This window comes from Panthera pardus, unplaced genomic scaffold (assembly GCF_024362965.1).
Source record: "Panthera pardus isolate Hobbes unplaced genomic scaffold, ASM2436296v1 HiC_scaffold_7, whole genome shotgun sequence".
Taxonomy (NCBI): Eukaryota; Metazoa; Chordata; class Mammalia; order Carnivora; family Felidae; genus Panthera; species Panthera pardus.
Genome location: NW_026527002.1, coordinates 50360251 through 50374609, shown reverse-complemented (window position 1 = coordinate 50374609; position 14359 = coordinate 50360251). Strand labels below are relative to the sequence as shown.

Here is a 14359-nt window from a genome sequence, read left to right as displayed (position 1 = left end):
CGGCTCAGAGCCTGAAGCCTACTTCAGATTCTGTGTTCCCCTCTCTCTGTGCTCCTTCCCTGCTCATGTTCTGTCTCTCTCTCTCTCTCTCAAAAATAAATACCCATTTAAAAACAATTGTTTTAAATACAGATGCTGGAATCAAAAGGTCTACGCCTTTATTTTCTTATCTAATTTTAAACAGACACAAATTCAGGTTTGTTTTGAGGATTAAATGAGTGAATCCCTTTCAAATTCTCTATACAGTGGCTAGAAAAGAATGAGTATGCGGTATATGTTAGCTCATTATTCTACAGTAGGAACAGTAGTACCCAAAGTGGTACCAGGAGTATTTAGTGACTTAAAATTAGAAGTAAATTTTGGAAAGGAATGCTATCACAAAAGGAAAGTCTTTTAAGGTATACTTTGGCAAAGCAACTAAGTTTTTAAATAGAGAAAATTACTATAGTTTCAGGAAATAACATGAATCAAATATTGAAACCCTAAGGCAAAAAAATAAAACCAGACTATTAAGATTATTTTCTATAAAAAAAACTACTACCCACTACTGGTTTTTGATACCCTGAAGAGTATTCATAGTCTTAAAATAATACCAAATAGTACCAATGGTATCAAAACTTCTTCATATCTATAAGCTGAACCCTTTAAAAATATTAAACATGCCATCAAATAGCCTTATAATGGTACAAGAATATTTAAAGAACATTTGTCCAAAAAATAGGACATTATTTCATTGAAATTAACCTTTGACAAATAGGTTTATTTTTCACCCAAAATGTAGCAAATGCTAAAAATGTATAATTGTACCATCCCACATATATAAATAGATAATCATATAAAGATCAAAAACTGAATTTTCATATAGATATTATTTTGATATAGTAAAAGGAGAACATTTCTCTTTTACTTCAATGACAGGTGCTACTTCAGTGGCAGTACACTTTTGAAGAAATATCAGAGAAATAACTAAAGGTTGTGTTGGGGATGGATATGCAGTGATAAATAAGTATCTTACTGCCGAAAACATTTTTTAAGCGAGAGAACCAATAGAAACTTCCAGATAAAATGGGTTTACAGTAGTATTTAACTCAACCCTTGATGGTTAGACAATCTTCGTCTTGCCTTTGCTCGGAAATCAGTATGGTAAATATTGTTCTCTCAATGGAATCAATAGACCAGTCTATTAACAACTCAACCGACCAACGCCTGCGGTGTTTGTGGGGCCACATCACAAAGCCTTTTTGAAGTGGGTAAACTGGACCACTAGGAATTAAGTTGCCCACATGATCAAGTATTTAGCTTAGCCTATCAACTTGTTCAGTTCTTAAATACATGGGAAATCACCGACTTCATCCTTTTATGGATAAATATGTGGATTTAGGAAGTAAAAATCACACCCTAGAATCTCCCATGTTGTTTAAAAGTTTGGTGACACAAATATTTCCTTTTTATTCCAATCATTACTTTTGGCTGAACCAATAACCTCTGTGTCAGCCAATAGGCACTGAATAAGCGGAGATCCACACATACCAGTTTCTTTCATGTAATAACTTGAAGGAGAAATTTCTTTCACGTAACAAATGGAAGAAGGGCTGCAGTGTTGCTGAGTTCAGTACATTTGTCAAAACCCCTCTGGGAAGTTTTTATGGCCCCACAGGGTAGACAGAGTCATCTGGCAGCCGTGAGACTCTTCTCATATATATAAGTGGCTTTTCAGAAGAATGTCATTTCGTATATATAACTTGTGGAACTCCTAAATAATATAAAACATTTGTTTCCCCAAGTTTTATCACTTGTATCATCACTTAAATAGGAGAGGTCCCAATGTCTGTACCCTGGAACCTGTGAATGTTACATCGTATGGCAAAAGGGAATTAAGGAAGCCGATGGAATTAAAGTCGCTCATCAGCTGCCCTTAAAAGAGGATGATTATCCTAGATTTACCCAGATGGGCCCGCTATAATCACAGGTGTTCTTAAATGTGGATGTGAGGAAGACTCAATCAGCCACCGTTGGCTTTGTAGACGGCAGGGGGCCTTGAGCCAAGAGCTGTGGATGGTCTTGAGAAGCTGGAAAAGTGAAGGAAACAGAGTCACCCTAGGAGACTCCAGAGACGGACTCAGTGCTGCAGATGCTTAGTTTTAGCCCATCAGACCTCAGACCGGCACAACTGCAAGGTGATGTATTTGAGCTGTTTCCAAGCCACAAAGTTTGTGGTAGGTAATTTGCTACGGCGGCAACGGGAAAACTAAAATATCCAATTAAGAAATGAAGTTTAAATGTATCCACGTATTCCATCTTTCCACTACTTTTTAACACAGGAGTTAATCGACTACCCGTATAATCTTACCTAGAGGTAGATTTTACAGAGACTTTACAAAAATGCTAACAGAAATTATGACGCTAATCATTCATCGTTGTTCTAAAAGGTACAAATAGTATTACCGAGGAATAACAAGGTTGTTCATTTCTTGTTCTTCATGTAAACCTGTAATGTATGACAATTAATTTGTGTCATCTTAAAAATAAAAGCATTTGTATATATTATTAAGTGTGAGTAGTATTAGTCTGGCTAAGCAGATAAAGCAACAACCTTATAAATTACCTTACTAAACAACCGTTTGGTATGATTAACCTGTTTCCTTCTAAATTCTGCGTATATTACTGTCAGAGACAAACCACTTGGAAAGTCTCCAAGTTTTGTGGGCCATGAAAAAGAAAAAACAAACTGTTATTTTTAGCGATTTCCCTGGGAAGCAAGCAGAGATAATTTCTGAGCTATGACAAAATACTGAGTCAACCATCTCAGAACATCCACATACCAAGGAGTTATTATTCAGGTCCATCTTCCCAGCAAATGGCCCCCAGGTTGTTCCCACAGGAAGTTGCTGCCGACTCTGGATTTTTCGTTCCCCGTCTTTCTGAAATACCTCCAGCTCTCCTGCAGACAATAGAAACAAGGGGTGTTTAGAGTACCTTCACGTGTGTTTTACCCACAGCCACCTCTTTTTTGTGTGTTTGCTTTACACACACAACATTCTCGGGATTCATATAAAGGGAATTAATTATGCTTGTCTGAAAACCAACTGATCTCGTTATCCTGAGAGGAAAATAAAACTTGTCCTTATAATTGTATTCAGATTTAGTCCAATTTCTTTCTTGCACCTTTTTCACACACATCATCCACAGAAGTGAATTCTATTTAGTAAGTCCTTAAGAACCTGAAATAATAACACTCTTCCAAAAGCAGTGCTGTGATGCCAAAACGGATAGACAAGAAACATTAGGACAATGGCTTAGAGTTAACATTCTTATATTTGCTCACGAATGTAACTAAAAATTATAATTAAAGATATACACCTTACACAATACTTTTATTATAGTTATTCAAGACTCGTGGTGAGCAACATCTGGAGAGCCTCTGGAAATATGTGGTAGTTTTTTCAAGGTACTACTAATTTCAGGGGCTAAAATATTTACACGTACAAAAAGTAGAGATGTATGTTTTCCCAAATTAAAAAAATGTTTAATCAAATTCATTTTTCTTTTATATTTGGTATTTGATGTAGATTCTGTCACCAGAAGAGTTTGGGGAAAAAAAAACCTTATGAAACAGCCAGCTTAGGGTGGTCTCCCTCCTTTCATTCCCTCCAAATTATTACATTGGATCATTAAAAGGAAACAGGAAGTGAACATAGTATACACGTTAGCATAAAGTAGGAATTCATCAAATGCTCACTTAAATAATAAATGAATAAGGGGTGCCTGGGCGTCTCAGTTGGTTAAGTGTCTGACTTCAGCTCAGGTCACAATCATGTGGTTGATGAGTTTGAGCCCAGCGTTGGGCTCTGTGCTGACAGCTCGGAGCTTGGGGCTTGCCTCGGGTTATGTGTCTCCCTCTCTCCGTCCCTCCCCTGCTCATGCTCTGTCTCACTCTCAAACATAAATAAACATTAAAAAAATTAAGAAATAAAATAAAGTAATAAGTGAATTAATTTAAAAAAAATAACTAAGTGAAGGCTTCAAATCTTCAAAGAATGGCCATCAGCCTAAAAAGTCTTTGGGATAATCAAACAAAATCTCAATCATGAATTGGAGAATTGGAATCTTTCTCTTTAAATAATTAAATCTATGATATTTATATTCTGATAGTATCACTATACCATATTATCATAGCAAAAGCTTTGTATTTTAAAATATTAATCTTAATAATACAATGTATTAGTTCTTTTTATTGATATTTCTTCTCAACCTGCTGAAGAGCAGACATTAAAGCGGGAACGAATGGATGAATAAGAAGTATAAATGGAAACCCATATACCACAGATAGCTGAGAAAAGTTCTAAATAAAATAGAATGTATTCAGTTATTACATTTTCTAAGCGATACATAAGTTATGGTAGGTAATTTAGCATAAATGTTTTGTCTTACTCTGGCCTTAATTTCTTTTCAAGGCAGTAACTGTCTTTAAATATGTAGATTTAATCTTGATGTTTTTAAAAGCAATACCATCAACCTGAGTTCAGTTAGATCTTTCCTTTACTTCTTGGCATTTGTGTCACCTCTGTTTAATAGTTGAAATACCAGACATTACTTTTCATGTTTCTATTATTGCTTGAATCCTGAAAACCAAAGTCAAAGTTATGTAAACCACAACCAGCTAAAATTTTGAGTAATGTTGACATTGTGTCCATTATGAAATATAAATTTATCTGTATCGGGACAATGAAAATGCAATGGAAATAATAATTCCATGTTCACGGTAAAAAATGTCACTTCAAGAACTACACCATTCTCCCTACTTCTCATGCTCCCTTCCTCTCCCACTTGCCAAATACACAAAAAATGGAAGAACTCATTAAACTCATTGAACTGAGACAACACCTCTCCCCTCCAGTTTGTTTTTCACTCTGATGTATCAGTAACTAAAGATGATCAGTAATGAGGAAAATGGACCCCAAAAAGATTCAATGAGTTGAGCTTCTGAAATATAGCTTTATAAATAAGATATTTACAATAAATAATATATGCTTAAGTATCAAGTCCAGAGTCCAGGGAATATGGAACAATAATTTGTTTTCTCTTTGTGGAATAACAAACCCATTTCTGAGATTTTTCCCCTGAAAATGTTTTGCATCCTTGTACAATCTTTTTGATTAGTACATTGGAAGCAGAGCGCTTATACCCCAAATTTTCAGAGGCAGAGCCTAGCTAATAATCCAATATGATGTCAAAAAGGACTCAGTGGGAAATGTCCCACAATGTGTGCCTTCATATTCAAATGTGATAATATAGTGATTTACATCTTTAAGATTTTATTCTACTTGAAAAGAGACTGTTTAATTTCTATCTGATAGTTCCTTGAATTTTCCAATGATATTTAAATTTTAAGCAATTTCTTTATAACTTACTATTTAAAGATAAAATACATTTCAATCCCTCAGCTAAACACTGGTTAAGAATGTTCTTTTCTACATAAAAATGATGCCCAAATAATTTGCTTGTTTTTACACACTTAAAAAAAAAAAAACAGTCATGTCACATTTAAGTGATACCAGAGAAATCTGAGGATCTTTGAAAACCTTTTTAAAAAGTAATTCATTCTCTCTTTCTGCCACTGACATTTTTCATTTGAAAAGGGTTCAGGCTCAGTCAAACAGTGACTTCTTATCTATACCTGTGGATTTACAAGTAGCTCTGTCTTTTAATGGATTAAGAACTACAAACTTAGGGCAGATCATAAAGTGATACCCAAATATCTCCAAAGTTCTTGAGGTGTCTTTGACTCTGCATTAGAATTTTAAGCAAACCAAAACTACTTTTATGAGCTCTTAAACATGGCCATAACAAAAAGTCCAGTAACTGTTCAAGCTAACAAGTCAATCTTTTCAACTTTATTAGGCAAACAGGCATATCCCAGTCTCCTTTCTTGCTTATCAAGAAGTTATTTTGAGGTTTAGGAAAATCCATTCTGTTGATGAAGTAGTTAAATAAAAATATCCATTTATTCACTAGAAAACTGCAAACACATTGAAAATAATTAGCATTTAAACACTACCAAAGCTACTTAGGTTAATGATAGCAAGAGAAGACATTGTATAAATGGAAATTATATTTAATTTAACTTAGATGTTGCCTGACAATATAATATTTAAATTTTTTTGCAGATAAATAAGTGTCATGAAATAGAGGAGACATTATCACACCAAAAATAAGATTAACTTTTAGTCAACTCTATCCAATAATCAACTAAACAGCCTTGAAGAAGAGATGTCTTTTCCGAGTCTTGGCTTTGTCATTGGTAAAGAGGGTTTTGCACTCACTTGCTAGTTGTTAAGGTGCTCCTGATACCATGATTTTCTTTCCCCAGATATGATATATCATGACAGGTAGAAAGAACCCTGGAATGGTGAGTCAAAGTGCCAGGTCCAACAGCTTATCATAAAAATGGATGTTTAACTTAAAAAGGACAGATATTTCAAAATCAGAAAGCAAAGCTCCAATTCTTGTTTGATTTGTTTATTAATTCTTTTTTGCCTCCATACATTAACTTATTCATTCTTTGATTCCACTAATTTATTTGGTATCAGACCGTGGGTTATGCCGAAGCAAAAAGCAGCAAACAAGACAAGCCTGGACCTTGGATGAATTTCAGGAAATGTAATCCATTCACAAGGCTTGGGAAGTAGACACCATAGAACCTATTGATTATTCAGATTTTAGGAGTTAGGGAAGGGAAAATCCAACAATACTGTTCAGGTATCGGCTTAAGCAAATGGGTCAATGGTCATATATTGCTGACATAAAGAACAAACACAAAAAAGATTTAAGGGTAAGATGAAGAGTTAGAGTTTGGAAATATTCAGGTCAAAGTGGCTGTAAGGAAGGCAAGAGGTGATTTTACATGGGCAAGTACAAGCCTGAGACTCAGAAGCAAGGTCTTAACTAGAATGATAAATTTTAGCATTTTAGCCACTAATTAAAACTAGCTGGTCTATGGCAATAAAAGCCATTGTATGGTTCACCCAGGACAGAGTATATCACAATAAAATAAGAAGACCTGAGACAGAGTTCCAAGGATCTTCAAAAGGCAGAATGATAGAGGAGCATGCACAGAAAATTAGAAGTGCAAGAGAATAGAGAAGAAACCGATATAGCAGTCAATTGATTGAGAATGTAAAGGAGGAGGGATCAATCAAGTAATGTGAAAATTTATGAAAGTAAGAAAAGAACCAGAAAGATACCTTTTGATGAAATGGAAATCATGAGTATGCAGAGTGAAAGGAGTTTGGTAGAAGGGGAGGCCAGTACACAGGCTGGAATGAGTTCAAAACTGAATTGGAGAAGAGTCTGTTGAATAAGCCATGTGAACCTGAGTAAGTCCCTTAACTCTCTGAATTTCAGTTTCTGCGTATAAAATGGGAACTATAATATCTTCTTCGTATTACTGCTGGGAGGATTATTTCACATCATAACACATGCAAAGTGCCTAATAGATACTTACTACTTCACCCAAAAGACACCGAAGCATTCTAAGAGCGTGTCCACAAACTCGCATCAACACATGTTCACCAATGTCTGTGGTCACACTGCCTCTTACCACTTCCATCCAAAATACACGTCATACCTTGGCTTATCTTCCTTTCAAATATCTTCTGGATTCACCTTTCTTTTTTTTTGGGGGGGGGTTCATCTTTCTTATCAGCATTCCCCAGGTTTCATCAACTCAGATGTAGATTTCCAACCAATCTCAATTCACTCTACAGCTCCAATTCAGGCTCCAAATCCCTATCAGCATAAACACGCTAAAAAACTCCATGGTCACCATCTCACTCACTGGTACAAGTTCCTCCACTAGTTCCCTTCTGACCATCCCAACTTGAGCTTTTATGCCTGAATCTTAACCACAATGTTGCTCCACGGTGCCTGCCTCACTTTCTGTTTTGCTCTTCAGAAGAGACTCTTCTTCACTCCAGATCAAGAAAGTCTTTCTCACTGTACTTTCCTCCTCATGTCCAGGTTAACCGTCACCTTTCAGAGAACTGTGCTTGCTACATGGCAGACACACTATACTTGATAAACTCTATTAATGTTGCAAGATCAAACCCAAAGCTATTCTGTCTCACCAGATGTCTCTGAATTCCAGAGAAAACTGAGTTCTCCTTCCCTAGTACTCCCATGGCATTTATAATCCAATGGTACACAGTTTTGTATTTAATTATTAGCTGGTGGTTTCTCTTTGATAACCCTTTTCACCTCAACAGGAATATAAATAGGCACCTTGAACTACAGGTATGGTTTTTAATTTCTGTTTATCCCCTGGTAATCAATATAGTTTGTGACATGTGGTAATTGCAAAATATAAACTGAACATAGCTGATTGTGTAAAGACTTCATACACTTAATTTACTTACACTCAAGTTCCTACACTCAATTTTAGTGCAGTTAAAGTTGATTTTAAGGACAAAAAAATGTTGTCTTAGTATGTGTCTTCTCTTTGGAGTACAATAATAATCATTTCATTTGCTCAGCATTTTGCTACATTTACTTACATTACCTCATCTGTGAAATATGGAGCAGGATGAAAACTAAAGATTTTTCCTCTCATCCCAGTTCATATTTTTGCAGCTATTCCTCAAAAAGAAGCCTCTTTTTTTTTTTTTTTTTTTTTTTTTTTTTACATGCTGGGTAAATTCACACAAAATATTTGAGAGACATAGGATGGACTAATCAATTTTGGTAAAAGATAATATTGTTAGTGCTGAGGGCTGTTTCTCTTATCTTCTTGATAATGCATACTTTTAAAAGTCTGTGATTACTCAAAGACTTATGATAGCCTCACTTAAAAAAAAAAAAAAAAAGAGAGAGAGAGAGAGAGAAAGCCCTAAGTCCGAAATCACTACCAAACATACTGCAGCTTTTAAGATATCAACTCACTTTTTTGTGCAAATAAAAGAAATTCACTGGTGGAAAGAAATACTTAAAATCAAGAGAGATACCCTCAAATCTTATTTTATTGAAAGTACAACGAAGCCATTGTTTTCCTTCTTTTAAATAGGGTCCTTTTGATGGCTCTTTAGAAAGCAAAATATACGAAAACTGTAGTATACCAAAGGGGAACAGACAAGATGTGGGTCTTTTAGCATAGTTATCAGCAATCGTGCTTCGACTGAATTCAGCATTAAGTTGATGACATAAATGTATATGGTATTTACAGAACGTCCCTTAACTCCAGGCTCAGTTTTCATAGGACGTGGCTGCAAATAAGTGAGACGACAGAAGATCATATTTCATTTGCTGAAAATAAAATTTGGATTGGTTTGAACTTGGTTCTAAACATGTAACCAAATTTTAAAGCAGACCACATGAATTAGCTCATAATGTTTATCAGGCCTTCCTATAACAGAAGGCTATAGCGTCAGAACCCATATTTATATTTTCTTCATGGCTGGAAAACATTATACATCATGGTATCAAACATGGACAGCCCCGAAGTCATGCTGAGTTCAAAAAGCGCTCAAAGATTCTAAAAATCTCAAAACATTTTCAAAGTCAGCCAAGGTGGCTGAAGTATGGCAGAGCTCTTGCTATTTTATGGTTTAACCATTTGACGGCTGCCCGCCAGATGCACAAGAGGGTGAGACGGTCGTTTCACTGCTGATTATCTTCACAGCCTAAGTGCAGGGCTGCCACTATGTGTGTTTCCTCGGGCATTAAGAACAGCATGTTTCATCTGCATTTGAAGACAAACGGTGCCATTTACATTATGCTATGTTGAGCCATCTCAAAGCATAGTTTGGCGCAGGAAATGATAGTTCTTGGTAAGTGGCTACAAATCGCCTTATAGGGATACCTTTTCTAATTTCCCTTCTCAATTTTTGAGTCATACAGTCATAACACACACACAACTACAGTTCTGAACATAAACTTGAAATACGACATTCCCTATTCAAGTGCTCCAGTCAAACCCTGATAAATCAGGCTGGCCATGCAGTGATCTTATCCCTTCTGACTCTTTAATAAATCGAACCTTGTTAAGTTCGTACTGTTGGAAGTTGTCACTAAATGAAATTGTGACCTTATCCGGCGCATGAACTTATCCTGCTGACAACTACATTTATTGTGTGGATAAGAAAGGGGAAAAAAAAGAAAAAAAGAATAAAGAAAAAAATGAGATATTTGATAATTCTGATCTTAGCCATATGTAACTCTAACAGATGGGATCTTTTTGATGTTCCATTAATGATTTGCCAAAGATGAGTCTCTACTTAGAGAAAAATGCTCACCCTAGGTAAGTGCTGGGGGCACTGCAGATGTTATTAAAAGTGCATGAAGAGGTACTGGGTGACAGCAGCGAATCAGAAGCTATTAGTCTAACACAAAGAGCCTGAATTAGCTTGTAATTGCACTGGAAAAGATAACATAATGGTGGTGGCAAAATAGAAACATTCCCTTTTCATGCATTCAGTGCCTAAAAACTCCAAAACAAGACACTGGAATTGTCTAAATCCTAGAGCCAGTTAAATCACTGCATTTCTCAAAAATAAAAATGCACCCTTTGGCTACAGTTTCTAAAACGTCATGGCAATCAACGTGCACAGCATTAAGAAGAAGCAAATTCACGTGTATATGCCACCATATATCAGCATATAACACAAACTCAGGAATCTTTTACTTTAGTATTCCGGCTGGCTTTAAGAATTAATTCTGAGGCTATGATAGGTCTGGATATTCTTTCTATTATTATAAGGCCTACTGAAACCTACAAATTACCATATTCAGCATAGAGAAATAGAAGAGATAAAATGTGGTTCCAGGTAGTAATATCATTGGTAATAAGGTAGAAAATTCAAGATGTTTTTAAAAACAAAACGATGATCTGAAATAAAACTAGAAAGCCTTCACCTGCATGTTCACATACAAAATAAGTTTTCTATGCAGAGACCATGTTCAAGACTGGGGGGAAAAACTGCCATATTTTGCCCTTTGCTCTGTGGTCTATTTCTACAAACAGCGAATCAGCTCATCCCAGGTGTCTGAAAACATTCACGTGGAGTGAGACTGGCTCTTGCAAATGTTTGGAAGTGTCACTGGAAAGAGGAGCTGCAGTTTCTGGACTCCTTTCAGCTGCTGGAAGGAGGAAGGAGGGAGTCCCCACTCTTGCTCAAGAAACCTGGCACTGTATGTCTCTTTGCTGCCAGAAACCCTCACTGACCTTCCAGACACCCCTCCCTGTCACAGGCTGACCCAATCCAACTTCCTGTTTCAAATCTTGAGACCCAGAGGGAGACAATCCTTTGGAAGGTATGGTTAGGAAGGAATCATCACGGAAGTGAAAGGTCTGGGCTAACAGACACAGAAAACAGCAGCGGAGGGGCAACAGCCAAAAGTTAGTCAATGGGCAGGAGGTCCGTAGAAGGGACGGGACCCACAGGGCACTGGTCTGCTGGAGAAGGTTTGTTTTCTCCAGGAGAAAAGAACTCTAAAGGAGAAACTTTGGGTACAAATCAACCCTAGACCCTGTTTGACTAAAATGAAACAAGCTTTTAAAGAACATTTACTATAGAATATCGGTGCACCTTATTGATATTTGGAGTTCTAAATTTTAGGCAACATCTACTTCGGTAGATGTTAAAATGGCAGGCTCTCTCACAGGTTAAATTTATTAATGTGGAAAAAGATACTTGGCGCACAATGGAACTAAAGACCACTGGCTTGCTAGGTACTTCTTTAGCTCAAAAACCATATTAATCCAGATGTCGTCTTTTTTTTTTCTCTTTTTTAACACATTGTGAAATGGTGCAGATGGAGAAGTAAGGAAATGCAATGACGAACTTTAACAGGTAAACACTCTTAAGCATCAACTGTGATTAGGATGAGTTTTACCCGGATGAAAAGGTCTATATTTGGAATGGAGAGGTGACTTTTGGGGCCACAATACTGGAGAGCCAAAGGATGGCAGAATGACTTCACAGATGAACAAATAACATGGGGAAATGACAGTATTACTTTCAAAGTCTTTAATCCAGGGAAGTCACAGTGCTCTATAAAGTACTCTCAGCCAAGATAGAAACATGCAGAAGACTGGTCTAAAAGTGACATTCCATTATGGATTTAAAATTTTTCATCCAGTGAACCAGTACAAGTATCACTTTTAAAAAAATAGTACAGAAATTCTACTCTCTCCTCTTCCAGTTTCTCCAAATGGTAATGTCTAATATAACCAACAGTACGATTATCAACACCAGAAGATTAATGTTAACTAATCTAACTAATCTGTTTGTAAATATTAACTAATTTACAAACTGTATTCTTGTCTTTCATGACCTCGATGTGAGTGAGGAACACTGGCCATTATTTTAAAGACTGTCCCTTAAGTTGCATTCGTCTGGTATCTCCTCATGAAGAGACCAAGGTTATGCATTGTCACCAGAAGGAATGCTGTGTCCTTCCCAGTGTCCCACAGCAGGGGGTACATGAGATCCATATGTCCTATTACTAGTGATGGTCATTTTGATGATTTGGTTAAAGTTGTGTCTGCCAGGTTTCTCCACTGTCAAGTTGGCAAATTTCCCTTTGTAATGAATAAGTATCTAGTGGGGGAAATACTTTGACACTACGTGAATATGCCATTTCTCATCATACTACTGAAATGTTTTCTGAAGTCTTGATGTGGGTCCCCAAATTTGGGAGAACAAGTCCTGTCCAGTATCAAACATTAAAGAATTAAGTGTATCAGCCACTTAATTCTCTTACTTATGGCATCTGCAATAAATAGGATACAGGCGTATCTGGTGTGAAAATGCCTTCATAGACAGAAAGATTTTAATATGTAGGCTATAGTGTTGGCACAAAGTTTTTATTTCTGAAGTTTGGACTCATACTGCTGAAAATATTAATTTCAGATAATACTTCCAGAAATATAATTCCAAAAGATCGAGCAAGCTGCAGTCACTTCCTCGAAATTCTGGAGCCTCTTATTAATGCTTGTGTATCTTCATAGTTGTATATATTCTTAAGTTATACATAACTGAGAAGAGAAATATTGCCGAAAGCAGCCTCCCTGACACTCTGTGTTTTAGGGTACAGTCTTAGTCAATCTCTCTGTGTTTTTTTTTTTTTTTAATTTTTTTTTTTTCAACATTTTTTATTTTATTTTTGAGACAGAGAGAGACAGAGCATGAACGGGGGAGGGGCAGAGAGAGAGGGAGACACAGAATCGGAAACAGGCTCCAGGCTCCGAGCCATCAGCCCAGAGCCTGACGCGGGGCTCGAACTCACGGACCGCGAGATCGTGACCTGGCTGAAGTCGGACGCTTAACCGACTGCGCCACCCAGGCGCCCCAATCTCTCTGTGTTTTTAAAGCCTTCTCTGTGTGGTATAGAGCTCTAAATACCTGTCATTAGTGTTATGCTTAAACCCTACCGTTTTTTGGAAGTCTGTTGCTACCTCCTAAATGAACACCTCTCTGATTCATACAGCTCCTCCTTGCCAGAAATTCAGAGGTGATCTCTCTCTTTGAACTCCTACAGCATTGATTTTAATTCTAATATTTTTCATCATTGTCTTCTTTATAATAGTGATTTGTATATCTTTATGATCTCTCTACATGGAACTTTTTAGATGTCCCACAAAGCTCTGTACCTGGTAGAGTTGCAGAAACTATATACATATCTTCACTGCTTTGGGTTAAATCATTGTTTCTAAAGAGGCCTTTAAATCAGTGTTATACATACCACTTTTTCATTTTTTAATACATACTTTCATAGTTCGTTCCCTGAGAGACAAAGTCGGTATAATTTTACCATCATATTTATTGGGCTGGGGCTCAAACTTAAGTTATAAAATTAGTGGTGAAACTTGGACTCCAGCTCTGTTTTTCTGATGCTCTCATGCTCAGTTTGCTTCATCAGACTGCCTCTTTTAAAAAATTTTAACAACTTAACTAGGTGGAAGGATTGACCTCAAGCCCCAGTATCATATCAGCAGCCATTAGAATGGATTCATTTATAAGATTAGCTGCCAGTCAATTTGGAAAGCAGAATATGGATGCCTGAAGGATGGGGCCACAGGGCAAGTTTTGAAGGAGGCAAGGTGGTAGAAAAGATTAAACAAACAAAACACCGAGAAAGCTTTACAGAGCGGAGTGGCAAAATTATTGTTTGATTATCAGAGTTCACAATAAACTATTACATTTCTGTCCCAAAAATTTCAGACAGAAAACAAATCTAAGGTACAAGGTTTTAAATCCATGGAGTTTCCCACATTCCCTCTCTCCTTGATGATCAGTCTTCAGAGAAAATAGTTATAGAATAAATAAAATAAAAATTTGAAAGTCTGATTAAATATATCACATCA

At 36.5% G+C, this 14359-nt stretch overlaps 1 protein-coding gene across 2 annotated transcripts in view; it reads right to left on the bottom strand.

Moving 5' to 3' along the window:
- Positions 1-14359, bottom strand: part of ZFPM2 (zinc finger protein, FOG family member 2) — a 468869-nt gene that overhangs the window by 231692 nt on the left and 222818 nt on the right. For both annotated transcript variants that reach the window (XM_019467882.2, XM_053896114.1), the window contains one exon: positions 2823-2941. In XM_019467882.2, the coding sequence (XP_019323427.1) occupies positions 2823-2941 (119 nt within the window). The remainder of the gene's footprint in view (positions 1-2822; positions 2942-14359) is intronic.